Raw genomic sequence first — 27,946 nt, 5'->3', positions numbered from 1 at the left:
GACTCATAGGGGGTTATTTACGAAAGGCAAATCCAGTTTGCACTGCAAGTGCACTTAGAAGTGCAGTCGCTCTAAATCTAAAGGGTAGATCTGAAATTAGTGGAAGCTCTGCTGATTTTATCATCCAATCATGTGCAAGCTAAAATGCTGTTTTTTAAAATTTTCCTTGCATGTTCCCCTCGGATCTACAGCGACTTTACTTCCAAGTGCGCCTGCAGTACAAAGGGGATTTTCCTTTAGTAAATAGCCCCCATAGGGTCCTATCACCCTTGGAAGACATCTGGTGACAAAACGTGTAGGGCGGGGTTTGCACGAGTCATCACTACGTGCGCTGTGATGGCGCTCACGGCTGGGAATGTTCAGCTGGAAGCGGAGAACAGCTTTTTGCTGAAGTTTGTATACTTGTGTCGGTGGAGACACATGAAAAATACGAGTGTAATGATTGTTTTTAACCACTTGAGACCCGCGCTATAGCCGAATGACGGCTACAGCGCGGACCTCCTTTGCCGGGACTACGTCTATTGACGTCGTCCCATGCACGAGCGGCCTGCGCACCCCCTGAGGGGCGCGCGCGGCGGGCTCTGTGATCAGCAAGTCTGTGAGACTCGCCTGATCACGGATCGGAGCAAGGGATCGATCCCGACCCCTTACCACGTGATCAGCTGTCAGCCAATGACAGCTGATCATGTGAAATAACGGAGCCGGTAATCGGCTATTATTCCTCCTCGCGCTGACAGCGCGAGGAGAAAAAAAAAGCCGATCACCGGCGGCCGTGATCGGGACATCAGTCCCGATCACGGCCAGCCCTGCCAGTGCCCACCTGCCCCCTGCCAGTGCCCACCTCAATAAAAATAAGTGCCCCCCGTCAGTGCCACCCAGCAGTGCCCATAGTGACACCCAGCAGTGCCCACAGTGCCACCCAGCAGTGCCACCCAGCAGTGCCCACAGTGCCACCCAGCAGTGCCCACAATCTGCCTCAACAAAGGTGCTGCACCCCAGTGCCACATATCCGTGCCCATCAGTGTCATCTACCAGTGCCCATCAGTGCCCATCAGTGCCGCCCATCAGTGCCCAGCAGTGCCACCTATCAGAGCCACCTATCAGTGCCACCTATCAGTGCCCATCAGTCCCATCTATCAGTGGTACCTATCAGTGCCCCTTAGTGCCACCCATCTGTGCCACCCATCCGTGCCACCCATCCGTGCCATCTTATCTGTGCCCATCTTTGCCCATCAGTGCCGCCTTATCTGTGCCCATCGGTGCCGCCTTATCTGTGCCTATTAGTGCCGCCTTAACTATGCCTATCAGTGCCCACCAGTGCAGCCTATCAGTGCCCACCAGTGCCGCCCATCAGTGCCCACCAGTGCAGCCTATCAGTGCCCACCAGTGCAGCCTATCAGTGCCCACCAATGCAGCCTATCAGTGCCCACCAGTGCAGCCTATCAGTGCCACCTCATCAGCGCACTTCAATGAAGGAGAAAAATTACCTGTTTGCAAAATTTTATAACAAACTATTAAACATGATTTTTTTTTTGCATATTTTTTTGTTTGTTTAGCAAAAAATAAAACTCCCAGCTGTAATTAAATACCACCAAAAGAAAGCTCTATTTGTGGGGGAAAAAATTATAAAAATTTTATTTGGGTACAGTGTTGTATGCCCGCGCAATTGTCATTCAAAATGCATCAGCGCTGAAAGCTGAAAATTGGTCTGGGCAGGAGGGGGGTTTAAGTGCCCAGTAAGCAAGTGGTTAATAATAAAGAATCTTAAGATGGTTTTACGCTATGAGAGCTTCTTCTCTCTTTCTTTCTCTTGCTTATGAGTCATAAAGTGACACAGAACAATCTTCTTGAGTAAAAGCATGTAAAGCGTGCATGAACGATTGCGTTGCACGCATTCAGGCTCACTCATTGATTACTATAGGGCTAAATATGCACAAATCTGCTCAAAAAAGAAGCTCCTGTACTTCTGGCTGCAAATGACAGAGCGCACCATTGTGAACAGGTGCAATCTAAATAAATGGATTTGTCCCTGTCCTGCGTTCTTATGTTCCACATTTGTTGACACAAAGACCATTTATTTGAAAAAGTAAAGAAAAGACTTCCTGGAAAAGGTGAGATATAATGGGAGTACGAGATGTGAAGTTATTGCTTTTACTCTTGTTAGGTCAACATGACTTGTTGTTTGTGACAGCAATCTTCTAACAATAGAAGGTGACTGATAACACATCTAAGTATCGATACAATTTAACCACTTCCGTACCGCACAAATTCTAGCACTCCTCTCCTACATGTAAAAATCATCATTTTTTTGCTAGAAAATTACTCAGAACCCCCAAACATTTTATGTATATATATATATATATATATATATATATGACGGAACCGATCAAAATTACACAAAATTTATAATACAGTAGAATACTAAAACCTAACCTAATTAGCATGAGCTAATTATCTAATCATTGACACAGACTAGTTGTCTGAGAGATAGGACTTTTCAGGGTAAGACTTTGTCTCCTAGCTCACTGATTGACTATTCAATACACATTACCATAAACATAAACACAGGGTTAATTAGCACAAACAACAATGTGTGGAATATTCTTACAAGCCAGACTAGACTCATTTACACAACAGACAGGTGGCTGGAGTTGATGACATTAGCATCTAACAGTTTGTGTCCCAACAGTGTGATTCAGTCTATTGCTAAGATGGCAAATACATATCCAGAGTCTGTGTGTCTTGGGGGGGGGGGTCATGGATCTGAATCCCAGTAACACCACCTCAGGGGTCCCCTGGCATACAGCTCACAAAGAGCACCGTTCCCCCAAATGCGAGGGCCCATAATCGCAAGGCAAGAGGCTCGCATTCTGTCCCCTCCAACAGCCTCTGTCCTGGCTAGGCCTGTCACAATATATATATATATATATATATATATATATATATATATATATATTTTTTTTTTTTTTTTTTTTTTTTTGCTGACACCCTAGAGCAGTAATGGCGAACCTTGGCACCCCAGATGTTTTGGAACTACATTTCCCATGATGCCCATGCACTCTGCAGTGTAGTTGAGCATCATGGGAAATGCAGTTCCAAAACATCTGGGGTGCCAAGGTTCGCCATCACTGCCCTAGGGAATAAAATGGCGGTTGTTGCATCTTTTTATGTCCAATGGTATTTGCGCAGTAATTTTTCAAACATGATTTTTTGGGGAAAAAAACATTTTCATGCATTAAAAAAACAAAACAAAAAAAAACATAAAAAAAAAAATTAGCCCAATTTTTTTGTATAACGTGACAGATGATGTTACGCCAAGTAACTTGATACCTCACATGTCTTTAAAATTGCACAGGCTAGTGCAATGGCTCCAAATTTCAGGACTGAAAAATCTCCTTAGGCGATGCTTTAAAATCTGTTTCAGGTTAAATGTTTAGAGTTACAGAGGAAGTCTTGGGCTCAAATTATTGCTCTCGCTCTAATGTTTACGGTGATACCTCACATGTGTGGTTTGAACGTCACTTACATATGCTGGCGCGACTTACGTATGCGTTTTCTTCTGCGTGTGAGCTCGTGGGGACGGGGGCACTTTAATTGCGTGCTCGGATAAGGGTCTGGTATGGATTTTGGGGGGACCCCTACGCCATTTTTTAAAAAATTTGGTGCAGGGTTCCCCTTAATTTCCATATCAGACCTGAAGGGCCTGGGATAGATTTTAGGCCTGGTAATGGACTGGGATGGGGGGACCCAATGCCGTTTTTTTCAATGAGTTTTATCTATATTGCTATGACCCGACAATTCATTATAGCCGCGATCCGTTTTAAATGACTTTTTTTCCTTTAGAAATGTCATTTTGTGCAGGGACTGTTCTAAGCACGAGAAAAATGTGTCAATTTACAGGCATACTATAGACACCCCCCAGGTACGATATTTAAAGGAATATTACATTTTTATTGTTTCACTTTAAGCATTAAAAATATATCACTGCTCCCAAAAAAAACAGACGTTTAAAAAAAAACAAATGTAATTGATACATGTGCCCTGGGGCAGGACCCGGGTCCCCAAACACTTTTTATATCAATAACTTGCATATAAGCCTTTAAAATTAGCACTTTTGATTTTTCATGTTCGTGTCCCACATACTTTAACGGTGTTCGTGTGTTCTTCCAATTTTTTTGCCTGTTCGGTATGTTCTGGTGCTCAGCTCATCCCTACCGGGTGCACCGATGGGGGTCATTGTGCCGGGAAACATGACTGGATCGCATCCATCTGACAGCCAGCAGTCAGCTTGTCAGATTTACACTGCCACTTCCCTATGACAGAGACCATTAGATGTGATGACTGCAGTTGTTTTTTTTTTTTAAGGTGTTTTCCTCTCTGTTTTCACGTGGTGTCCTAGCCAGCATCACACTTCCTGTATTAGAGCACCCCCTTCTGGATGAAGAAGCACAGGGGCGCAGCTTTGGACAGCAGCATTGTCAGTCTTGGGGGAAGCAAGTGTTAAATGTATTAGAAGATTTAGATACACTAACAAATTGAAGCCAAACTCCAGCTCCCACTTTATAAGCAGTTGCAGCAAACAGTTACTTTTTCTTTTGGAATAAAGGTTTTACATAAATAAATAAAACTGTTTATTAAAAGCACCCTTTACCTCTAACCCTTGTCAGTGGTAAATGGCGTGTCTCCTCCCTGTAACCTATACATCTGTAAGCCCTTGTACACACGGTTGGAGAATCCGTCGGAATGTGTCCTATTGGACCGTTTTGTCGGAAAATACGACTGTGTGTGGTCTGCATCGGACTGTTTCTGTCGGAATATCCGTCGGACCAAATTTTCCAACTTGCTGGAAATATTTTCCGACAAACTGGGCCGGTCGGACATACTCCGATCATGTGTAGAGAATTCCGATCGGACAAAGTGCCACGCATGCTCAGATCAAATTCCTAGACCAAAGCTATTGGCTACTAGCCTGAACGTAGTCCTGTCGTAACGAAATAACGTCATCACGTTCTGAACGATCGGATTTTCCGACAACTTCGTCCGACCGTGTGTATGCAACAGTTTCGGACAAGATCCATCGGACCAAATCCGACAGACAGAATCCGTCGGATTTGGTTGTCGGAATCTCCGACCGTGTGTACAAGGGCTAAGACAGATTGTTCTGTTGAAAAACAATAGATGTACTGGCCAGATCACCACACCAGGTGAAAACAGGTAAGCAATATAATAAATGGTTGTTTTTGGGTTTTAAACCGATTTACGTTTTAACCCTTGAAATGTTTTAGCCTTTGGTAATAACTATTTGAAGAAACTCAGATGTGGTGGGTCCTTTTGTGCCTATATCTTTCGCAGTTGTCCCTATTTTTGGTCTGATGCATTGACTGCTACAAAAATGTACTATTTTACAACCAAGAATATTATATTATACTAAACCTTACATCACACCTCTAAATTATTTCATTTGTTACTTTAAAAAGCCAATATGAAGTGTGATATTTGGGGGTCCGAATCACCACCCAGCTATGTATGGGTAAAACAAACAGTCTTTATTTTCCAAAAAGGCAAACAAAAACAGATTCTTTTCACTCCATCACTTTGGTATGCAAAAACAAAACGTTGGTTCACCGCCAGATAATGCTTGTCCCACAACAGGGTTTAAGGTCCCTGCCTGCTTTAGGGGTTCAGAAAAGTCACAAGAGCCCACCAGCATCTCAGTAGCTAGGTGTTATAGACAGCTGGTGGCTGCTTCTTCTTTTCAGCCTCCTCTCGCATTTAGTTTAACCGTTTCAGGTCCAAGTAACCGTAGTCAGGGATGGAGGCTCTTTCCCATCTAAGATCTCTCTGAGCGTCCTAAACCTGAAAACATTATCAGGACTTCAGTGAAAATCAGTTTGCCCCCTTGTTATCAGATCATCCTGGAACCCCTCATCAGCTGAGAATTCCCAAAGTGGTTCTAAAGGCAGAAGGTAAAAAACCTTCGGAATGTAATTCCCCCCCCCCCCCCCCTACAAGCCTCATCTTGATATAGCGATATTCATGAGAACAGCAGCTATCCTATGTCTCTTTCTCCTCATTGGCTCAACAGCAGCCGGAGCCATTGGTCTGCTCAAGTGCCTCCATGGCAAGAGGCTTGCTATTGGCAGAAGAGGCTTGCTATTGGGGAAGAGCCAGGATCGCCAGTCAGGGACACAAAAAGAAGAGGATCGGGGCTGCTCTGTGCTAAACCATTACACAGAGCAGGTGAGTATACATTTTTTTTATCTTTTTTATTTTAACCTTTAGAATCACTTAAGTACTCCAAATTGCTTCTTGTTGTCCCCTTTAATTTAAAGGGGCCACGACCTAAATAAAGGAGTCACATACCTCCCATCCAGGAGCCATCCTTTGTGTCCTGTACAAAATGTAAAGAAATGTTGAAAAAAAGTCCTTATTGGTTTAACCACTTGCCGACCGGGCCATAGCCGAAAGGCGGCTACAGCGCAGTCGGCTTATTCTGGGAGAGCGGCCATGGACGTCCTCCCAGAACCTTGCTCTTGCGCACCCCATGGATCACGGTAAATGCCCGCTGGTAGCGGCTATTTACCACGTGATCAATCCATCAAATGACGGATCGATCACTTGTAAACAAACCAGCGTCATGTCATGACGCAGGTTCCTCCCTCCCCTCACTGTACTGATCTGTACAGTGTGAGCGGAGAGGAGAGAGATTGTTTGCAGCAGCGCTGTGGGCTGGATCTGTAGTGCCCACAGCGCTGCTCAGTGCCCATACTCTGCAATATTATGCATTACTCTGCCAATACTTTGCAGTACTCTGCCAATACTTTGCAGTACTCTGCCCATACTCTGCAATACTATGCAATAATCTGCAATACTCTGCCAATACTCTGCATTACTCTGCCCATACTCTGCAGTACTCTGCCCATACTCTGCAATACTATGCAATAATCTGCAATACTCTGCCAATACTCTGCATTACTCTGCCCATACTCTGCAGTACTCTGCCCATACTCTGCAATACTCTGCTATAATCTGCAATACTCTGCCAATACTCTGCAATAAATTTTAACAGAATTTTGTTTTTGTTTTTTTTTACCGAATTTACTGTCTTTTTTGATTTATAGCGCAAAAAAAAAAAAAAAAAAACCAGCAGTGATTAAATACCACCAAAACAAAGCTCTATTTGTGTTAAAGTAAGGACAAAAATTTCATATGGGTACAGTGTTGCATGACTGGGTAATTGTCATTCAAAGTGTGAGAGCACCGAAAGCTGAAAATTGGTCTGGTTAGGAAGAGGGTTTAAGTGCCCAGTGGTCAAGGGGTTAAGCATCTATTTTTGGCTTAATAATTGTTGAAGGTCCGGGTAACTCGGGGTAAATCCTTTGATTACATACAGTAATTTGTATTAAGAGGCGGCCCTCTATCATCTCAGAAAGTTGGAAGGTACGTATAGATGAATATTCGCCAAATATTTCTGGACTGCAGTTAGTTAAAAGATAAGCTCATAGGAAAGCATTGGGACTGTGCCAAGCCATTCAACAAGAATAATACACACTTTCAATGTTAACACCTCCGTTAATAGCTTCACAACAGGTTATAAATTCTTCCACACACCAAATAAACTGTTTTGTTAAAATGTGATAACAAAGCAGAGGGATGTTTTGCCAGATGGAAATGCTTAAACGGACTTTATCAACTACCTCTTTTTGCTCCGATTTTGGTTTTATCTCCTCGTTGCACCAGAGAAGTTTTTCCACAGGTAGGACTCTATGGCAAATTCTCCCAATAGAGACCAGTTTTATGTTCTAGTAGGTTATTGCTTTGTTATAATGGATTCTATAACTTGTAATTCAGTGGCTATATGCCTTTATATTGGTTTTAGAGTGTTAATTGCATGTGAGCAGAGGCGTCGCTAGGGGGTGGCTATTGGGGCTATAGCCCCGAGTCTCTTGATGTGGAAAGTGACCCGCCCAGGGCTTCCACTGATTCTGCATTATGGTGAGTGGAACCACTTGCTTACCACTGGTGTGACCCCCCCCCCCCCCACGGGCCTGCAAAAAGGTTGGTGACCACTGCTATGGGCTCTAGTCCCAGATATTTTGCAGACCTAGCAACGCCCCTGCATGTGAGTAAACTTTATCACCAAGATGAGCCAAGAAGCACATATAGACTATAATATGGTTGCTGTAGATGAAACATGTCTGTACTATGTGAGCATAAATGCTGTAATCCAGCCATTTTCAACCAGGGCCCTGAGTTTCCTCCAGAGGTTGCTAAGGGGTTCCTTGAGCTGTTTGACCACCATCTGATGGTGCCTACTAGGGATGAGCTTCGAGTTCGAGTCGAACTCATGTTCTACTCGAACATTGCCTGTTCGCCTGTTCAGCGAACAGTGAACAATTTGGGCTGTTCGCAGCAAATTCGAAAAGCCGGAACACCCTATACAAGTCTATGGGAGAAATCTAAAGTGCTAATTTTAAAGGGTAATATGCAGGTTACTGTCCTAAAAAGTGTTTGGGGACCCGGGTCCTGCCCCAGGGGACATGGATCAATGCAAAAAAAAGTTTTAAAAACGGACGTTTTTTCAGGAGCAGGGATTTTAATAATGATTAAAGTGAAACAATAAAAGTGTAATATTCCTTTAAATTTCATAGCTGGGGGGTATCTATAGTATGCCTGTGAAGGGGCGCATGTTTCTGGTGCTTAGAACTGTCCCTGCACAAAGTGTCATTTGTGCAGGAAAAAAAGTCTTTTAAAATCACTTGCGGCTAAATTGTCGGGTCTCCGTAATACAGAGAACACTCAATGAGTGTTCTCTGTATTAGCCGACAATTCATTCATTCATTGATTAAAAAAAAAAAAAAAAAAAAAGCGTGGGGGTTCCCCTAAATTCAATTACCAGGCCCTTCAGGTCTGACATGGATATTAAGGGGAACCCCGTGTCAAATTAAAAAAAAAAATTGACGTGGGGGTCCCCCCAAATATCCATACCAGACCCTTCAGGTCTGATATGGATATTAAGGGGAACCCCGCATCAAATTTTTTAAAAAAATTGACGTGGGGGTCCCCCTAAAAATCCATATCAGACCCTTTATCCGAGCACGCAACCTGGCAGGCCACAGGAAAAGAGGGGGGGACGAGAGAGCGGCCCCCCCTCCCTCCTGAACCGTACCAGGCCACATACCCTCAACATTGGGAGGATGCTTTGGGGGTCTGTGACCCCTCAAAGCACCTTGTCCCCATGTTGATAAGGACAAGGGCCTCATCCTCACAACCCTGGCCGTTGGTTGTGAGGGTCTGCGGGCGGGGGGCTTATCAGAATCTGGAAGCCCCCTTTAACAAGGGGACCCCCAGATCCCGGCCCCCCCCTGTTTGAAATGGTAAGGGGGTACAAAAGTACCCCTACCATTTCACAAAGAAAGTGTCAAAATGGTTAAATAAGACAAACACACTTTTGAAAAATTCCTTTATTAAAAATGAAAAAAATAAAAAAAGATTCCAGCGGTGCTAATCCACTCTTGCTATCCAGCGACGGATCTCCGGGGTCCAGCGATGGATGATCATATCCAGCGACGGGGGATCTCTCAGTCCAGTGCTGTCCATACATCCTTCTTCTGTCTCCACTCCGGAGACACTGCAGAGAGCCCAGCGCTGACGTTTCTTATATTAGGAGGGCGGGGCCACCCGTCACCTGACCCCGCCCCCTCTGACGCTGGTGAAGGGAGCCAGGGGTTCCCCAGTGACGTGTGGGTGACCCCGCCCCCTCTGATGTAACGGAAACCGATCAGAGGGGGCGGGGTCACCCACACGTCACTGGGGAACCCCTGGCTTCCCTCTCCAGCATCAGAGGGGCGGGGTCAGGTGACGGGTGGCCCTGCCCTCCTAATATAAGAAACGTCAGCGCTGGGATCTCTGCAGTGCCTCCGGAGTGGAGACAGAAGAAGGATGTATGGACAGCACTGGACTGAGAGATCCCCCGTCGCTGGATATGATCATCCATCGCTGGACCCCGGAGATCCGTCGCTGGATAGCAAGAGTGGATTTGCACAGCTGGAATCCTTTTTTTATTTTTTTCATTTTTAATAAAGGAATTTTTCAAAAGTGTGTTTGTCTTATTTAACCATTTTGACACTTTCTTTGTGAAATGGTAGGGGTACTTTTGTACCCCCTTACCATTTCAAACAGGGGGGGGCCGGGATCTGGGGGTCCCCTTGTTAAAGGGGGCTTCCAGATTCTGATAAGCCCCCGCCCGCAGACCCTCACAACCAACGGCCAGGGTTGTGAGGATGAGGCCCTTGTCCTTATCAACATGGGGACAAGGTGCTTTGAAGGGTCACAGACCCCCAAAGCATCCTCCCAATGTTGAGGGTATGTGGCCTGGTACGGTTCAGGAGGGAGGGGGGCCGCTCTCTCGTCCCCCCCTCTTTTCCTGCGGCCTGCCAGGTTGCGTGCTCGGATAAAGGGTCTGATATGGATTTTTAGGGGGACCCCCACGTCAATTTTTTTAAAAAAATTTGATGCGGGGTTCCCCTTAATATCCATATCAGACCTGAAGGGTCTGGTATGGATATTTGGGGGGACCCCCACGTCAATTTTTTTTTTTAATTTGACACGGGGTTCCCCTTAATATCCATGTCAGACCTGAAGGGCCTGGTAATTGAATTTAGGGGAACCCCCACGCTTTTTTTTTTTTTTTAATCAATGAATGAATGAATTGTCGGCTAATACAGAGAACACTCATTGAGTGTTCTCTGTATTACGGAGACCCGACAATTTAGCCGCAAGTGATTTTAAAAGACTTTTTTTCCTGCACAAATGACACTTTGTGCAGGGACAGTTCTAAGCACCAGAAACATGCGCCCCTTCACAGGCATACTATAGATACCCCCCAGCTACGAAATTTAAAGGAATATTACACTTTTATTGTTTCACTTTAATCATTATTAAAATCACTGCTCCTGAAAAAACGGCCGTTTTTAAAACTTTTTTTTGCATTGATCCATGTCCCCTGGGGCAGGACCCAGGTCCCCAAACACTTTTTAGGACAGTAACCTGCATATTACCCTTTAAAATGAGCACTTTAGATTGTGAACGTTCGAGTCCCATAGACTTTAATAGGGTTCTAAAGTTCACACGAAGTTTAGGTCTGTTCGCAGGTTCTGGTGCGAACCGAACAGGGGGGTGTTCGGCTCATCCCTAGTGCCTACATAGTTTAGAGGCCAAAGCCACTTGGTAGAGCCAGCTGCAGGACACTAGTTATCTTTTTAGCTGTCTGCAAGGAGGTAATTCTGACCACCACTGTAAAGAGCGCATTCTACCAACTGACCACCAATGTAAGGGGCATTTGTCCCACCAACCTCCAAGGTAAGGGACATTCTACCAACCAACCACCAATGCAAGGGGCATTCTTTCTACTGGCCACCAATGTAAGGGACATTCTTCCAACTGGCCACCAGTGGAAGGGGAATTTGTCCCACTGACCTCAAATGAATTGGCCTTAGCATACATGGTTTCCGTGAGACCTGCACATTTTTCAGGGGTTCCTCTGGGGTAAAAAAGGTTGAGAAAGGCTGGTATTATGTTATTTTTTTTAAAGTTTGATACACTATTGTACAGAAATTCTATAGACGAAGAAAATAAAGCAAATACACCTATAAAGTGATGCCCAAGTAGAAGGTATGATATTAATTAATATCATACCCTCTACTTGGACGTCATTTTATATGTTTATTTGCTTTATTTCCTTAGTTTATTATATGTTTTGTTCTTACATATGTAGTGCTCACCCCTGCGGGGGATGCTGAATAGCTGCCCAAAGTTCTTTTCCCAGTAATTGCCCCTCAACCAAGCACATAATCACTCCTTCAGCACAAAAAAAAAAAACAGTCTAGGATATGTTTTTCTGACGTGTTATTGCAGAGCTGGAACTTGGATAGGTTCAGGGTAACTGTGGGATACTTCAGTAACTTTTAGCAGTGAGCTTGTGGACACTAAACTTCATCTAAGTAAGGTGAGCAAGGGTCCTTGCTTGCAGCAAATATTAGACCAAGCTTTTCAGGAACAATTAATTAGAACTGACTCTATAGCAATAGATTTAGCGGCAGCAATAATATGAGAAAACGTTTGTGCAGTTGGTTTTGCACAGAGTGGCTCCCGGTCCTCCTCTTCTGGGGACCCTCCATAGCGCTCTTGACTCCTCCTCTTCTCGAATGTCCTGCCGAAGACACGTTCTCCAAAGGGAAACCTGTGTGGGTGCTGCTCCCGTGTCCTGCTGCTGCGTCCATAGACGTAGACAACAGGACTTGGCTGCGCCCCCGCCGCCTGCATCATTGGGTTTGATTGACGGCGGTGGGAGCCAATGGTTACGCTGCTGTCAATCTATCCAATCAGGACACGAGACACCGGCCAGAGCTGGTGTGCTCAATCCTGTCATGGGAATTACAGGGCTCAGGTATAAGGGGGCTCGGGGGCGCTGCTGAAGCACAGGAGGTTTTTTCATCTTAATGCATAGAATGCATTAAGGTGAAACACGGCGAGGGTTTACAACCCCTTTAAGGTTCTGAACAGAGTCCTTGTACACGCATTTAATCAATGGACTGAGCTCTTCAGGACACAAGACACAATGCCCCCTTTGAACAAAACTGACCCTAGCACCAGAGGGAAGGCAGTAGCACACAATTTCAAGGATCTCTCACACCAGCCTGTGCTCAATAATATCCTTGGATAGTTGGCTGCCTCCTTCCAATACCTTCAATATCTTCCAGACACTTTTACAGCAGTAGCGGCCCATCCATAAGGGGCACACGGGCACATGGGCACTGTCCCCCCCCCCCCCCCAGCTAAAAAAAAGTTTACTTGAAGAGTGTCCAGGCGTCGGACATACTGCAGTGTATCATTTGTGTCAGTGGGAAGAATAGTGCCCCCTCCCTGGTGTCATTGGGAGGAATTTTGCCTCATTGTTGGTGCCATTGAGAGATATTTTGCCTAACTGTTGATGGAGGAATATTGCTCGATCGTTGGTGTCAGTGGGAGGAATAGTGCCCCATGCTTGGTGTCATTGGGAGGAGTTATGTTCCCTTGTTGGTGTTATTGAGAGATACTGTGCACCATTGTTGGTGTCATTGGGTGGAATTGTGCCCTTCACTGGTGTCATTGCCCAATTGTTGGTGTCAATAGGAGGAAACATGCCCAATTGTTGGCGTCAGTGGATGAAACAGTGCCCCAAGTATAAAGGCAAGCAAATTTCCCAATGTTGCCGCAGTTTGGAGACCACTGATATAGAGCATATCAATACAGATTCTAACACTGATCTTGTTTTTTACTGCTTTCCCTAGGGTTTATATTCCACCCAACTGTCTGAATATGTTGCTCCTCATCTTGATTCTTCTAAGCTTTGCCACTTATACCTCTTGCCAAAATAACCCCCAGCTCTCCTACACTTGCCGGATTGCCAGGAAACCAGAATGCAATAAAGTCCATTTTGTCCCCGGTTACCATGTTCTTGGTCAAGGCTTTGACATTGTTACCATGAAGCAAACAAGGGCTCAACTACTAGATCTCCAGAAGTTGTCTACAAGGGATGACTCTTGCATTGTCTGTTACAACCCCTATGTCACCAAGCCTTGGCAAAAGCTTCCCCTTGTGATGGTGGACTGGAGGCCCCAGTCATACTGTTCCAGAACGATCAGCAGTGATATCTCCCAATCTTTTACATCGCTGGCTGAGGTCGCTGCATCTGAGGTGAAGAATGACTGGGAAGCTGGCCTGGAGCTCCACTTCCACGGGGTAGATTCCAAGCTAATAATGGCTGGATCTCAGTCCCAAGTGGCACAGTTTGGTAGGAGTAAAACCAGCACAGACCGTTATACCTTCATCAAGCATCATCTGAGTTGTGTTTATTATAGGTACGTCATCTAATATAACAAATTGCATCCTTATAAAACCTGTAAAGTTAAAAATGTTCATGATTTCTTAAGAGTGAAAGCTTAGATGGCCTAACAAAATAAAGAAAAATTAGTTCCCTGTGCTTGAAATGATCTAATACTTATATTTACAGATTCTGTGGGGGGTGGGGGGGTAGTTCATCTGTCAATAGCTCCCCGTAGCTTGACAATGCCGCAGTCCAAGGGGGGCTCTTTTGCTTCTCCATAGTGGAACCATCCTAAGACATAAAATGTGTTACTGACTGGATCACCATTCACCAGGTGAAATTATAGGAAAAAGAGAAAAAACAGAAAACCAATTTTTGGATTTTATAGGTGCAACAGCACATTAATAAGCTGAACACTGTTGTCTCCTCTCTCAGTCAGGTACCTCTGTATTGTGCATGATAGTAAAGCTTAGTTGGTTTACAGCAGTGGTTCTCAACCTCAGTCCACAAGCAGGACTGGACTGGGACAAAAAATTTGGCCCTGGACTTCATCCAGACCAGCCCAATTTAATTTTGCAAACACGCACAAAAACAGTATATAAACTATACGCAATTGCGCAAAAAACATAAGTAAAAACAGTCCACTATTGGGCATAGCCACACCAGTGCCCATTAATGCAGCCTGATCAGTGCCCATCAGTGCAGCCACACCAGTGCCCATTAATGCAGCCTGATTAGTGCCCATCAGCACAGCCACACCAGTGCCCATTAATGCAGCCTGATCAGTGTCTATCAGCGCAGCCACACCAGTGCCCATTAGTGCAGCCACACCAGTGCCCATTAATGCAGCTTCACCAGTGCCCATTAATGCAGCCTGATCAGTGCCGATTAGCACAGCCACACCAGTGCCTGCCTATTAATGAAACCTGATCAGAGCCCATCAGCGCAGCCACACCAGTGCCCATTAATGCAGTCTGATCAGTGCCCATCAGCGCAGCCACACCAGTGCCCATTAATTCAGCCACACCAGTGCCCATTATTGCAGCCTCACCAGTGCCCATTAATGCAGCCTGATCAATGCCCATCGGGGCAGCCACACCAGTGCCCATTAATGCAGCCTGATCAATGCCCATCAGGGCAGCCACACCAGTACCACTTAATGCAGCCTGATCAGTGCCCATTAATGCAGCTTGATCAGTGCCCATCAGCGCAGCCACACCAGTGCCCATTAATGCAGCCTCAGCAGTGCCCGTTAATGCAGCCTCAGCAGTGCCCATCAGGGCAGCCACACCAGTGCCCATTAGTGCAGCCACACCAGTGCCCATTAATGCAGCTTCACCAGTGGCCATTAATGCAGCCTGATCAGTGCCCATCAGCGCAGCCACACCAGTGCCCATTAATGCAGTCTGATCAGTGCCCATCAGCGCAGCCACACCAGTGCCCATTAATTCAGCCACACCAGTGCCCATTAATGCAGCCACACCAGTGCCCATTATTGCAGCGACACCAGTGCCCATTAATGCAGCCTGATCTATGCCCATCAGGGCAGCCACACCAGTGCCATTAATGCAGCCTGATCAGTGCCCATCAGCAAAACCACACCAGTGCCCATTAATGCAGCTTGATCAGTGACCATTAACACAGCTTGATCAGTGACCATCAGCGCAGCCACACCAGTGCCCATTAATGCAGCTTAATCAGTGACCATTAACACAGCTTGATCAGTGACCATCAGCGCAGCCACACCAGTGCCCAATAATGCAGCCTGATCAGGGCCCATCAGGGCAGCCACACTAGTGCCCATTAATGCAGCCTGATCAGTGCCCATCAGCACAGCCACACCAGTGCCCATTAATGCAGCTTGATCAGTGCCTATCAGTGCAGCCTCACCAGTGCCCATTAATGCAGCCTGATCAGTGCCCATCAGCGAAGCCACATCGGTGCCCATCGGCGCAGCCTCATAAGTGCCCATCAATGTTAATCCCCCCAGGTACCTGATCTGCACAGCTTCTTCTACCTAGGTCCTGGTTGCAGTGCTTGTCCTGCAGAGGGTTTCTCAGGAGCACTGCTGGAACACTGGTCCTCTCCCTTCCTCCTGGGCACTAGTGATGGACGAACTTCCGACGGGACGTTTCGCGAACGCGAAACGCGAACGGACACAAACGTTCGCGAAAACGACCGTTCGCCGCGGGCTCCATTGACTTCAATGGGAGGCGAATTTCGCAAACCTTTAGGTCGAATTTGCGGCCACGGGGTAATTATTAGGGGGTAGCACGTAGTCCCACCACCTGGACAATAGCATAATACATGTATGAGGTGAATTTGGGATCGATAACTACAAGCATTTTTTTTTTATTTGGGAAATTGTTCTGACAATTCAGGACTATGGAGCTAATGAAGGCAATGGAGGAGAGGGAAGGTCAGGGACCAGGGTAGGCAAACAAGAGGGTGCAGGAGATACAGAGCACTGACAGCAGCACCGTAATACAGAGCACTGACATCAGCACCGTGACATACAGCGCTGACAGCAGCTCCGTGACATACAGCGCTGACAGCAGCTCCGTGACATACAGCGCTGACAGCAGCTCCGTGACATACAGCGCTGACAGCAGCTCCGTGACATACAGCGCTGACAGCAGCTCCGTGACATACAGCGCTGACAGCAGCACCGTGACATACAGCGCTGACAGCAGCTCCGTGACATACAGCGCTGACAGCAGCTCCGTGACATACAGCGCTGACAGCAGCTCCGTGACATACAGCACTGACAGCAGCTCCGTGACATACAGCGCTGACAGCAGCTCCGTGACATACAGCGCTGACAGCAGCACCGTGACATACAGCGCTGACAGCAGCTCCGTGACATACAGCGCTGACAGCAGCTCCGTGACATACAGCGCTGACAGCAGCTCCGTGACATACAGCGCTGACAGCAGCTCCGTGACATACAGCGCTGACAGCAGCTCCGTGACATACAGCGCTGACAGCAGCTCCGTGACATACAGCGCTGACAGCAGCTCCGTGACATACAGCGCTGACAGCAGCTCCGTGACATACAGCGCTGACAGCAGCTCCGTGACATACAGCGCTGACAGCAGCACCGTAAGCAGCCCCAGGAGGAAGTCAGCACAGCACAGGGATGGTGTGATCCCCTCATAATAAGAACCCCCAGGAGGAAGTCAGCACAGCACAGGGATGGTGGGAGCCCCTCATAATAAGAACACCCAGGAGGAAGTCAGCACAGCACAGGGATGGTGGGAACCCCTCATAATAAGCAGCCCCAGTAGAAATATGACACCGCTCAACCTCTTCAAAGAGGAGGGTAGGGGCATATAGTACGGTGTGCTTTTTTGGGTCAGGGAAGTGAGCCAAATGAATTAAGAAGGTCTGTGTGCTTGATTCCAAAAATTGTTTATAGACATATACATGGTCTACTGATCACATGTGTTGAATTCCTCCGAGATCCATGCCTCATTCATTTTTAGAAATGTGAGGTAGTTAACACTGTGGTGAGCTAGGCGAGTACGCTTATCGGTCACAATCCCCCCTGCTGCGCTGAACGTCCTTTCGGACAGGACACTGGATGAGGGGCAAGCCAACAGTTCGATTGCAAATTGGGCAAGCTCTGGCCAGAGGTCAAGCCTGCCCACCCAGTAGTCTAGGGGTTCATCACTCCTCAGAGCGTCCACATCGGCCGTTAACCCAATGTAGTCGGACACCTGACGGTCTAGGCGTTCCCTGATGCTGGATCCGGATGACACCTGTCGATGGGTCGGCTGAAAGAATGACCTCATATCCGAAGTCACCAACACATCTTCAAACCGGCCTCTTCTTGCAGGCGCTGTTGGATTGGTACCCGCAAATCCTTCTCTGGGAGTGGGAATTGCTCCTCTGCCAGCGCACGCAAAAGCAGAATGCAGCATTTCTCGAAGCAAGGCCTGGAAGTGCTGCATTCTGACAGCCCTCTGCGACGGCGGTAACATTTCCGCCATTTTGTGTTTGTACCGGGGGTCTAAGTACGTTGCCACCCAGTACTGGTCCTTGACCCTCATGCTTTTTATACGGGGGTCCCTATTAAAACACTGGAGCATGAAGGCCCCCATTTGCACTAAAGTGGAAGCGGTGTGGTGGCCTGGCTCCTGCTCATCATCCAGGATAATGTCGTCCTCTTCATTCTCCTCTCCCCATCCTCGCACAACAGGGATCCCAGAAAGGTTTAAAGCATGCTCTTCTTGCTCCTGCTCATCCGCCCCGGCACCATCCTCCTCTGACTCCTCATCAGACTCCTGTTGTTGACTTGTCTCAGATAGAGTAGCCCCCCCTGGGAATTCATCCAGCATTGCGACTTCCTCATCTTCCCGCTCCTGCTCCTCCACAGCCTGATCAATGACACGACGCAATGCACGCTCCAGAAAGAAGGCATAAGGTACCATGTCACTGATGGCGCCATGGCTGCGACTGACCAGTTTGGTGATCTCCTCAAATGGCCGCAGAAGTCTGCATGTGTCGCGCATGAGCAGCCACTGGCGCGGTGAAAAAAAACCCAGCTCCCCAGAACCGTTTCTTTCGCAGAGTTCATACAGGTAGACGTTAACTGCACGTTTCTGCTGGAGCAGCCTATCAAGCATATAGAAGGTTGAGTTCCATCGCGTCGGGCAATCGCAAATAAGACGTCTGACCGGCAGATGGTGTCGCCGCTGAATGTCAGCAAGGCGAGCCATGGCCGTGTAAGATCTTCTGAAATGGGCCGAGATTTTCCTTGCCTGCCGCAAGATGTCCTGGACCCCAGGGTATTTGACAAGGAATCGCTGCACGACCAAGTTTAAGACGTGTGCCATGCACGGCACGTGCGTGATTTTGCCCTGTTTCAATGCGCTAAGCAGATTGGCACCGTTGTCACACACCACTTTACCAACTGTCAAATTGAGCGGTGTTAGCCACTCATCTGCCTGTGAACGCAAAGCTGAAAGGAGTGCCGGGCCAGTGTGGCTCTTTGCTTCCAGGCACAACAGACGCAGCACGGCATGGCAACGTCTCACCTGGCATGTGGAATAGGTTCTGGGGAGCTTGGGCGGTGCAGTGGAAGAGACGCTAGCAGCGGAAAAGGAGGAGGCAGCTGAGGAGGAGAGGGAGGAGGATGGAGTAGGAGGAGGAGAAGAAGAGTCAGGCCTGCATGCAATCCGTGGCGGTAAAACCAAATCTACACGGGTGCCACGGGTTACATGCTTGACGGCCGTCAGAAGGTTCACCCAGTGGGCAGTAAAACTGATATACCTTCCCTGCCCGTGTTTGCTAGACCACGTGTCTGTGGTCAGATGTATCTTGGCACCGACACTGTGTGCCAGAGATACATTCACTTGCCGCTGAACATGGCCATATAGCTCTGGGATGCCCTTCTCTGAGAAATACTTCCTTCCTGGGACCTTCCATTGTGGTGTTCCAATGGCCACAAATTTGCGAAAGGCCTCCGAGTCCACCAGTTTATATGGCAGTAGTTGGCGGGCTATGAGTTCTGACAAGCCAGCCGCCAACCGTTGGGCAAGAGGGTTATCCGGCGTCATCATTTTTTTACGCTCAAACATTAGGCCCACGGAAGCCTGCCTTTTTGCAGAAAAATGTGAGCTTGGCGTGATGGAAGGTGGAGTGGAGGACAATTGTGAGGAGAGAGGAGAAGGAGAAGTAGAAGACGAGGCTGGACGGTGAGAGCCTGCAGTGTGGCTTTGTGTGTTCCGTTGCTCCCACTGGGCTCGGTGATGGCTGCTCATGTGCCTTCTTAAGGCGGTCGTCCCTAGGTGAGTATTGGGCTTACCGCGACTAACGCGTTGACTGCAAAGATTGCAGATGGCAACGCTATTGTCAGCAGCGGACACGTTAAAAAAAGCCCACACTGCGGAGCCATGTGCCGGTGTCCTGGGAGCGCCAGATGTGACCGTACATGGTCGATGACTCGCTCCTGATACATTTGCAGTCTGCTTTGTCCCTGCTGTGCAATGTAAGTCATTGCTGCTTCTCCTCCCTATCTGCTGGTCCATATCTCCCTCTGAACTCCCCTCCTCTTCCTCTCTTGTGGGCACCCACGTGACATCACTAGACACGTCATCATCAACGTCACCTTCCCCACCGCTATAAGTAGAGTAGGCAGCAACACCGGGGACCAACCTCCTCCTTGGGCTGATCTGGGTACTGGCGTCAGACTGCTGAGTAGCGCTTGTTGCTACCTCCTCTTCCTGATCCAATACCAAGAGTGGCTGCGCATCAGAAATGTCCTCTTGATATGGATCGGAAAATAATTCCAGTGACTCAAGCGGAAGGTATGTGGTGGTGGTGGTGGTGGTCGTGTTGTTGGTGGTAGTGTCTTTGGGGGTGCACATAGCAGAGAGTGAAGAAGAGGGTGCAGATCGAGAGGATGAGGAGGGTGCAGAAGAGTAAGGCTGAGCGAGCCACTCAACCAAGTCTGGTGCATCCTTTAAAGTAATTGAACGCACCTTCTGCAACTTCCCACTTTGGCTCAAGCCTGTTGCTCCTGCCCTACCCCTACCACCCCTGCGGAAGGGCCTGCCTCTTCCTCTGCATGTCATTTTTTAAATGACCCTGTGACAAAACTCTTAGTCCCTATACCGCTGAAGGACTGCTGCAGTATAGGTGAGCGGTCAGCAGTGGTGCACGTCAACCCTATCTATTGTGGACCGATAGCGGTCCTTACAGAACAGCAGACTGTACCGCACTCAAGCCTATGTACCGTAGCACCCTATACCAAGTTACCAGTCCTTATAAGAACTTTTGTGGACCAAGCAGGTTGTGTATTAGTGTTTAGCAGACTGTACGTCAGTCCCTATACCGCTGAAGGACTGCTGCAGTATAGGGCAGCGGTCAGCAGTGGTGCACGTCAACCCTATCTATTGTGGACCGATAGCGGTCCTTACAGAACAGCAGACTGTACCGCACTCAAGCCTATGTACCGTAGCACCCTATACCAAGTTACCAGTCCTTATAAGAACTTTTGTGGACCAAGCAGGTTGTGTATTAGTGTTTAGCAGACTGTACGTCAGTCCCTATACCGCTGAAGGACTGCTGCAGTATAGGGCAGCGGTCAGCAGTGGTGCACGTCAACCCTATCTATTGTGGACCGATAGCGGTCCTTACAGAACAGCAGACTGTACCGCACTCAAGCCTATGTACCGTAGCACCCTATACCAAGTTACCAGTCCTTATAAGAACTTTTGTGGACCAAGCAGGTTGTGTATTAGTGTTTAGCAGACTGTACGTCAGTCCCTATACCGCTGAAGGACTGCTGCAGTATAGGGCAGCGGTCAGCAGTGGTGCACGTCAACCCTATCTATTGTGGACCGATAGCGGTCCTTACAGAACAGCAGACTGTACCGCACTCAAGCCTATGTACCGTAGCACCCTATACCAAGTTACCAGTCCTTATAAGAACTTTTGTGGAACAAGCAGGTTGTGTGTTAGTGATTAGCAGACTGTACGTCAGTCCCTATACCGCTGAAGGACTGCTGCAGTATAGGTGAGCGGTCAGCAGTGGTGCACGTCAACCCTATCTATTGTGGACCGATAGCGGTCCTTACAGAACAGCAGACTGTACCGCACTCAAGCCTATGTACCGTAGCACCCTATACCAAGTTACCAGTCCTTATAAGAACTTTTGTGGACCAAGCAGGTTGTGTATTAGTGTTTAGCAGACTGTACGTCAGTCCCTATACCGCTGAAGGACTGCTGCAGTATAGGGCAGCGGTCAGCAGTGGTGCACGTCAACCCTATCTATTGTGGACCGATAGCGGTCCTTACAGAACAGCAGACTGTACCGCACTCAAGCCTATGTACCGTAGCACCCTATACCAAGTTACCAGTCCTTATAAGAACTTTTGTGGACCAAGCAGGTTGTGTATTAGTGTTTAGCAGACTGTACGTCAGTCCCTATACCGCTGAAGGACTGCTGCAGTATAGGGCAGCGGTCAGCAGTGGTGCACGTCAACCCTATCTATTGTGGACCGATAGCGGTCCTTACAGAACAGCAGACTGTACCGCACTCAAGCCTATGTACCGTAGCACCCTATACCAAGTTACCAGTCCTTATAAGAACTTTTGTGGACCAAGCAGGTTGTGTATTAGTGTTTAGCAGACTGTACGTCAGTCCCTATACCGCTGAAGGACTGCTGCAGTATAGGGCAGCGGTCAGCAGTGGTGCACGTCAACCCTATCTATTGTGGACCGATAGCGGTCCTTACAGAACAGCAGACTGTACCGCACTCAAGCCTATGTACCGTAGCACCCTATACCAAGTTACCAGTCCTTATAAGAACTTTTGTGGAACAAGCAGGTTGTGTGTTAGTGATTAGCAGACTGTACGTCAGTCCCTATACCAATGAAGGACTGCTGCAGTATAGGGCAGCGGTCAGCAGTAGTGCACGGCAACCCTATGTATTGTGGACCGATAGCGGTCCTTACAGAACAGCAGACTGTAACGCACTCAGGCCTATGTACCGTAGCACCCTATACCAAGTTACCAGTCCTTATAAGAACTTTTGTGGACCAAGCAGGTTGTGTGTTAGTGATTAGCAGACTGTACGTCAGTCCCTATACCAATGAAGGACTGCTGCAGTATAGGGCAGCGGTCAGCAGTAGTGCACGGCAACCCTATGTATTGTGGACCGATAGCGGTCCTTACAGAACAGCAGACTGTACTGCACTCAGGCCTATGTACCGTAGCACCCTATACCAAGTTACCAGTCCTTATAAAAACTTTTGTGGACCAAGCAGGTTGTGTGTTAGTGTTTAGCAGACTGTGCGTCAGTCCCTATACCGCTGAAGGACTGCTGCAGTATAGGGCAGCGGTCAGCAGTAGTGCACGGCAACCCTATGTATTGTGGACCGATAGCGGTCCTTACAGAACAGCAGACTGTAACGCACTCAGGCCTATGTACCGTAGCACCCTATACCAAGTTACCAGTCCTTATAAGAACTTTTGTGGACCAAGCAGGTTGTGTGTTAGTGATTAGCAGACTGTACGTCAGTCCCTATACCAATGAAGGACTGCTGCAGTATAGGGCAGCGGTCAGCAGTAGTGCACGGCAACCCTATGTATTGTGGACCGATAGCGGTCCTTACAGAACAGCAGACTGTACTGCACTCAGGCCTATGTACCGTAGCACCCTATACCAAGTTACCAGTCCTTATAAGAACTTTTGTGGACCAAGCAGGTTGTGTGTTAGTGATTAGCAGACTGTACGTCAGTCCCTATACCAATGAAGGACTGCTGCAGTATAGGGCAGCGGTCAGCAGTAGTGCACGGCAACCCTATGTATTGTGGACCGATAGCGGTCCTTACAGAACAGCAGACTGTACTGCACTCAGGCCTATGTACCGTAGCACCCTATACCAAGTTACCAGTCCTTATAAGAACTTTTGTGGACCAAGCAGGTTGTGTATTAGTGTTTAGCAGACTGTGCGTCAGTCCCTATACCGCTGAAGGACTGCTGCAGTATAGGGCAGCGGTCAGCAGTAGTGCACGGCAACCCTATGTATTGTGGACCGATAGCGGTCCTTACAGAACAGCAGACTGTACCGCACCCAAGCCTATGTACCGTAGCACCCTAGACAGACCAAGTTACCAGTCCTGATAAAGAGCTTTGTGGAACAAGTGAGTTGTGAATGATTAGCAGACTGCAGCAGAAGGGCAGCAGTCAAGTATAATATTCTTTCTATATTTGGAAGAAAGAATATTATACGTGTACAAGCCTATTACCGTACCACTGATACCAGTCCTGAAAAGAACCTTTGTGGAACTAATAGTAACAGCAAGTCTTTAAAATTATCCTCACTGCCTGACACACTGCTTCCTGCCTGTCCCTATACAAATTGGCAAAAAAGAGTAGGCTGGAACGATTAGCTGGAACAGCTCTTTTGTGGACCTGATAGTAACAGCTAATGATGATGATGATGATGATGATGAAGAAAGACTAATCTGGCTGAGCTGTCCCTAAAATAGCAGCATACAGCGCTCTGTCCCTTTATCTAAACTGACAAAAGAAACTCAGGCTGCTGACCTAACACCTATACCAGTCCTGAAAAGAACTTTTGTGTACCAAATAGCTAGCGTTTTCTCTGTCCCTACTCCACACAGGATCCTTTCCCTACAGTGACAGAAGAAAGAATGTAAAATGGCCACCGGATCGGGTGTATTTATAGGTTAGGGGGAATGTCCAAGTGTCCATGAGCTGTCATGTCTCAATTGGTTGTCCTGTAACACATGATAAACGTGTCACGAAAGGTTAAAGTTCTTGTATACATTAAACACGTAAGTCCGCCGGGGCGAACGACGGAAAAAGGCGTTCGAACCCGCGGACGGCGAAAGTCGGAAATTCGCCGCGAAACGACCGCCGGGCGAACCGTTCGGCCATCACTACTGGGCACCACAGAGCTGGATAACTAGGGCTGGAGGAAACTGGGGGGGGAGTGAGTGGAGCAGACGGAGACTCCCAAATTCTGTCCACCAATCAGCTAATCTCCCAACTCCCGCTGTGTAGCTGTTTAGAAAAAAAAACTTCTCCAGGTCTCCCCTGTATTTAGTGGGGGCCAGGGGACAGAAAGCGGACTAGTTCATCAGTTTAGTCTTTAGGCGGATTAATCTGCAGCAGTGCTCCCAGCTGGCTTCAGTGTACTGATATAGCACAGGCCATCCTTCAACGGTGTAGTGCACTGCTGTACATTAATCCACCAAAAGCTGAAAGTGATGAAATAGTCTGCTTTCTGTCCCCCAGCTCCTATTGTACACAGGGGGGGCCGGAGAAGTTTTTTTTGCAAAATAGCTGTAAAAGCTGGAGATTAGCTTATTGGTGGACAGGGTTTGGGAGTCCCCACCTGCTCTACCTTTGCTGCCACTGAAACCGTCCCACTGAGCCATCGGCCCACCAGGAATTTCCCAGTAGTCCTGATGGGCAGTACATTCCTGTCCACAAGTACCCCCAACAAGCCATGTTTTGGGAATTTCTCTTAGATAAAATAGCTGTCCAAAATACCAAGCCATTGACTCTGATTGAAAGCACCCGTGCAAGATAAAGGAAAACCTGCAAACATGGCCTGTTAGGGGTACTTGAGGACTGAGGTTGAGAACCACTGAATTACAGCACTTCCCTTTCCTATTTCAGTCTTCAGAATGTTAGAGAAGGAACTACAGGAAGACACAGATAACACAGATCAGCAATGCATTACCTAGATGGCCATAGGTTCTCCTAGTACCTATTGGAGCAAACCTTGGCCATGTTGATTAAATAATATGGTTAGCATCCAAAAGGCTTTCCCCATACAAAGTGCCAGAATGCTACATTATAATGGTAAGAACAATGAGTTCACGTTTTTATTCATTTTAAATTTGTCCCTTTGCCAGCTTCCGCCTTTCATACCTTCTTTTTTTGAGCGAGAATCTGAAACAGGCCTTGAAGTCTCTACCACCAATTTATGATGCCAGCACTCAAGCCGACTATAGAAGTCTAATTAACATCTATGGAACACATTATATCAGCCAAGCAGATGTAGGGGGCCAAGTGCTAGTGGTCAATGCCATCAGAACGTGTCAAGTCTCCATGGATGGCTTGTCTGTGGATGAGTTGAAGGATTGTCTGAACATTGAGGCTTCAGTTGCTGTCAGTGGGAAAGCTGAAGCAAGTGCAAGGGCTAGTGCCTGCAAGGAACTAAGCCAAAAATCCAACCTGGGGGAGAGCTTCTACCAGACTTTCGATGAGAGGAATTGGGAGGTAAGTTGTTACATACTGTATGTATAGGTTTTCTTTGTCTATTCATGATGCATATTATTAAGGCTGTATTTTGACTTCCTGCCCCAAAGATGACATCTTGTTGCGCCTTAATCAACTGGTTAGGCTTAGTATCACACCAACAAGATAAGGCATCATAGACACACAAGGTAATCCAAACCCACAGGGAATGAAAGAGGCATTGTGCCAACTTAGTCTACTTTAGTACATTGAGAATAAACAACTAGAGGAATAGGAATATTGCCTACTGTCTATTGTCTTTCCTATTAGTTTAGTTCTAGGTATACAGAGCCAGAGTGGGGGAACCGTAATGCTGCATACACACGATCGGAGATTCCGACAATGAAATCCATGGATTTATTTCCGATGGATGTTGGCTCAAACTTGTCTTGCATACACACGGTCGCACAAATGTTGTCGGAAATTCCAATCACCAAGAACGCGGTGACGTACAACACATACGACGAGCCAAGAAAAATTAAGTTCAATAGCCAATGCGGCTCTTCTGCTTGATTCCGAACATGCGTGGAATTTTGTGTGTCGGAATTGTGTACACACGATTGGAATTTAGGACAACAGGTTTTGTTCATCCAGCTTTCAAATTTCCATAAACATGCTCACATCGAACATTGGTTGTCGGAAAATCCGATCGTGTGTACGCAGCATAAGTGTACAATAGAATAGTCCACCAATGAAAACACACAGCTTGTAGAGGGGAAACAATGAGGACCCAACCAGATTGCCTCTGTACAACGCTATCATGATTGAGGTCCAAACTAGATTGCCTTTGTGTAGTGCTAAAATAAATGAGTAGCCAACCAGATTACCTTTGTACAACCCTATCTATAATGAGGACCCAACAAGATTGCCTTTGTACAGCTCTATTAAAAATGAGTAGAGATGTGCATGACAGAAAATGTTGTTTTGTTTCCAAATTGTTCTTTAAGTTAATATTTTTTTTTTATAAATGTATGTTATTATTTTATTTTTACACTGTTTCTGTCACAAGGAAAGTAAACAACCCTTGTGAAAGCAATAGGCATGTAATAGGTATAAGACCCCCAAATCCCTCATCTGCCCTTTGAAAGCATTCAAAACACCAAAATCAACATTTTTTAATACTTTTGATTTTCAAAAAATGACACCATTGACATCCGGGTAAACTGGAAGTGATGTCATGTCATTGTTTTCAGTTTACTATAGTGGACACCCGATCAAAGCCAATTCTGGCTTTGTATGGGTCTCCAACTAGCTGGTGGACATACCAGCTAGTAGTTTGGGTCTCCTAGTGGGACAGGAGAGCCTGAGAGAGCCACGGAAGGTGACAGGAAGGGGGGGAGACGTCCCGCTGCTTGTAATAGCAATCAAGCAGCTATTTAGCTGCTCCGATTGCTATTACAAGAGAGACAACTGTTGACTCTAAAATGCGGTACTGGGGTAATGCCTGCAGCAACAGGCATCACCCCGGTATGACTACAGACGGATTAGGTACGTGATTTGGCAGCAAGCGGTTAATAAACCTAGTCCTGCATATTGCTTTATGTTACTGATTTTTTTTTCTCCTTCACTCTAGGTAAGAGGAGGACAAATGACATTTGACCAGCTCTCTTTTGACTTAAGAAATGGGAAAGGCACAGCGTCTTTTGATAACTGGATGGAAAGCCTAAAGACTAACCCCGATATTGTAACCTACTCTCTGGCGCCCATCCACAACCTGGTTGGAATCATAGGACCCCACAGAGAGAGCCTACGGAAAGCCATCAGTGACTATATCATGGAAAAGGCACTGAGTAAGAACTGCTCTTGCCCAACAGATTCAAAGCGGAGCCCGGGTAGAGAGTGCAACTGCATTTGTTCAGATAATACAAGCAAAAATATAAATTGTTGCCCCTCCAAAAGGGGACTTGCTAAAGTGGTGGTCACTGTACGATATGCTTTTGACCTTTGGGGTGACTACATGTCGAAAACTGATGCCTTTGTAAAAATAAGTATTGGAATGGTTTCTCTACGGACACACACCGTATGGAACAATAATAATCCAAAATGGGACTCACAGTTTGACCTTGACGTTTTGGAACTCAGTTTGATGTCTAGCTTGAAGGTGGAGGTTTGGGATGAGGATAATAAGCATGATGATGACCTGCTTGGAGCATGTCAAAAACCAGTCAGCAGTGGATTGAAGGACCACATTTGTTACTTTGACCATGGCAGAGTGACTTTTAAAGTGAGCGTACAATGCCTCCCTCATCTGACTGGGCCCCACTGTAGAGACTATGCTGCTTCCACCACATAG

The 27,946-nt window shown here is 47.1% G+C and overlaps 1 protein-coding gene across 1 annotated transcript; it reads left to right on the top strand.

Annotated features, from left to right (window-relative positions):
• The first annotated feature begins 336 nt into the window (after positions 1-336).
• LOC143925635 (perforin-1-like) lies at positions 337-27,946 on the top strand. Its single transcript, XM_077450100.1, has 4 exons — positions 337-392; positions 13,332-13,901; positions 25,269-25,635; positions 27,227-27,946. Exons 1-4 carry the CDS (start codon positions 337-339, stop codon positions 27,944-27,946), a joined length of 1,713 nt encoding a protein of 570 aa, XP_077306226.1.

This window comes from Lithobates pipiens, unplaced genomic scaffold (genome assembly GCF_037356315.1).
Source record: "Lithobates pipiens isolate NorthernLeopardFrog02 unplaced genomic scaffold, aLitPip1_a1.2 Scaffold_22, whole genome shotgun sequence".
NCBI lineage: Eukaryota > Metazoa > Chordata > Amphibia > Anura > Ranidae > Lithobates > Lithobates pipiens.
Note: the sequence above shows the minus strand (reverse complement) of the source record. Positions and strands in the feature narration are given on the sequence as shown.

What these genes read in the sequence shown, in the direction of transcription:
- LOC143925635 (XM_077450100.1), top strand. Translation starts at nt 337, where the DNA reads ATGGCGCTCACGGCTGGGAATGTTCAGCTGGAAGCGGAGAACAGCTTT. An exon ending in CTGAGTTGTGTTTATTATAG is followed by an intron (nt 13,902 to 25,268) that starts GTACGTCATCTA and finishes TCCCTTTGCCAG; the next exon opens with CTTCCGCCTTTCATACCTTC. An exon ending in TCGATGAGAGGAATTGGGAG is followed by an intron (nt 25,636 to 27,226) that starts GTAAGTTGTTAC and finishes CCTTCACTCTAG; the next exon opens with GTAAGAGGAGGACAAATGAC.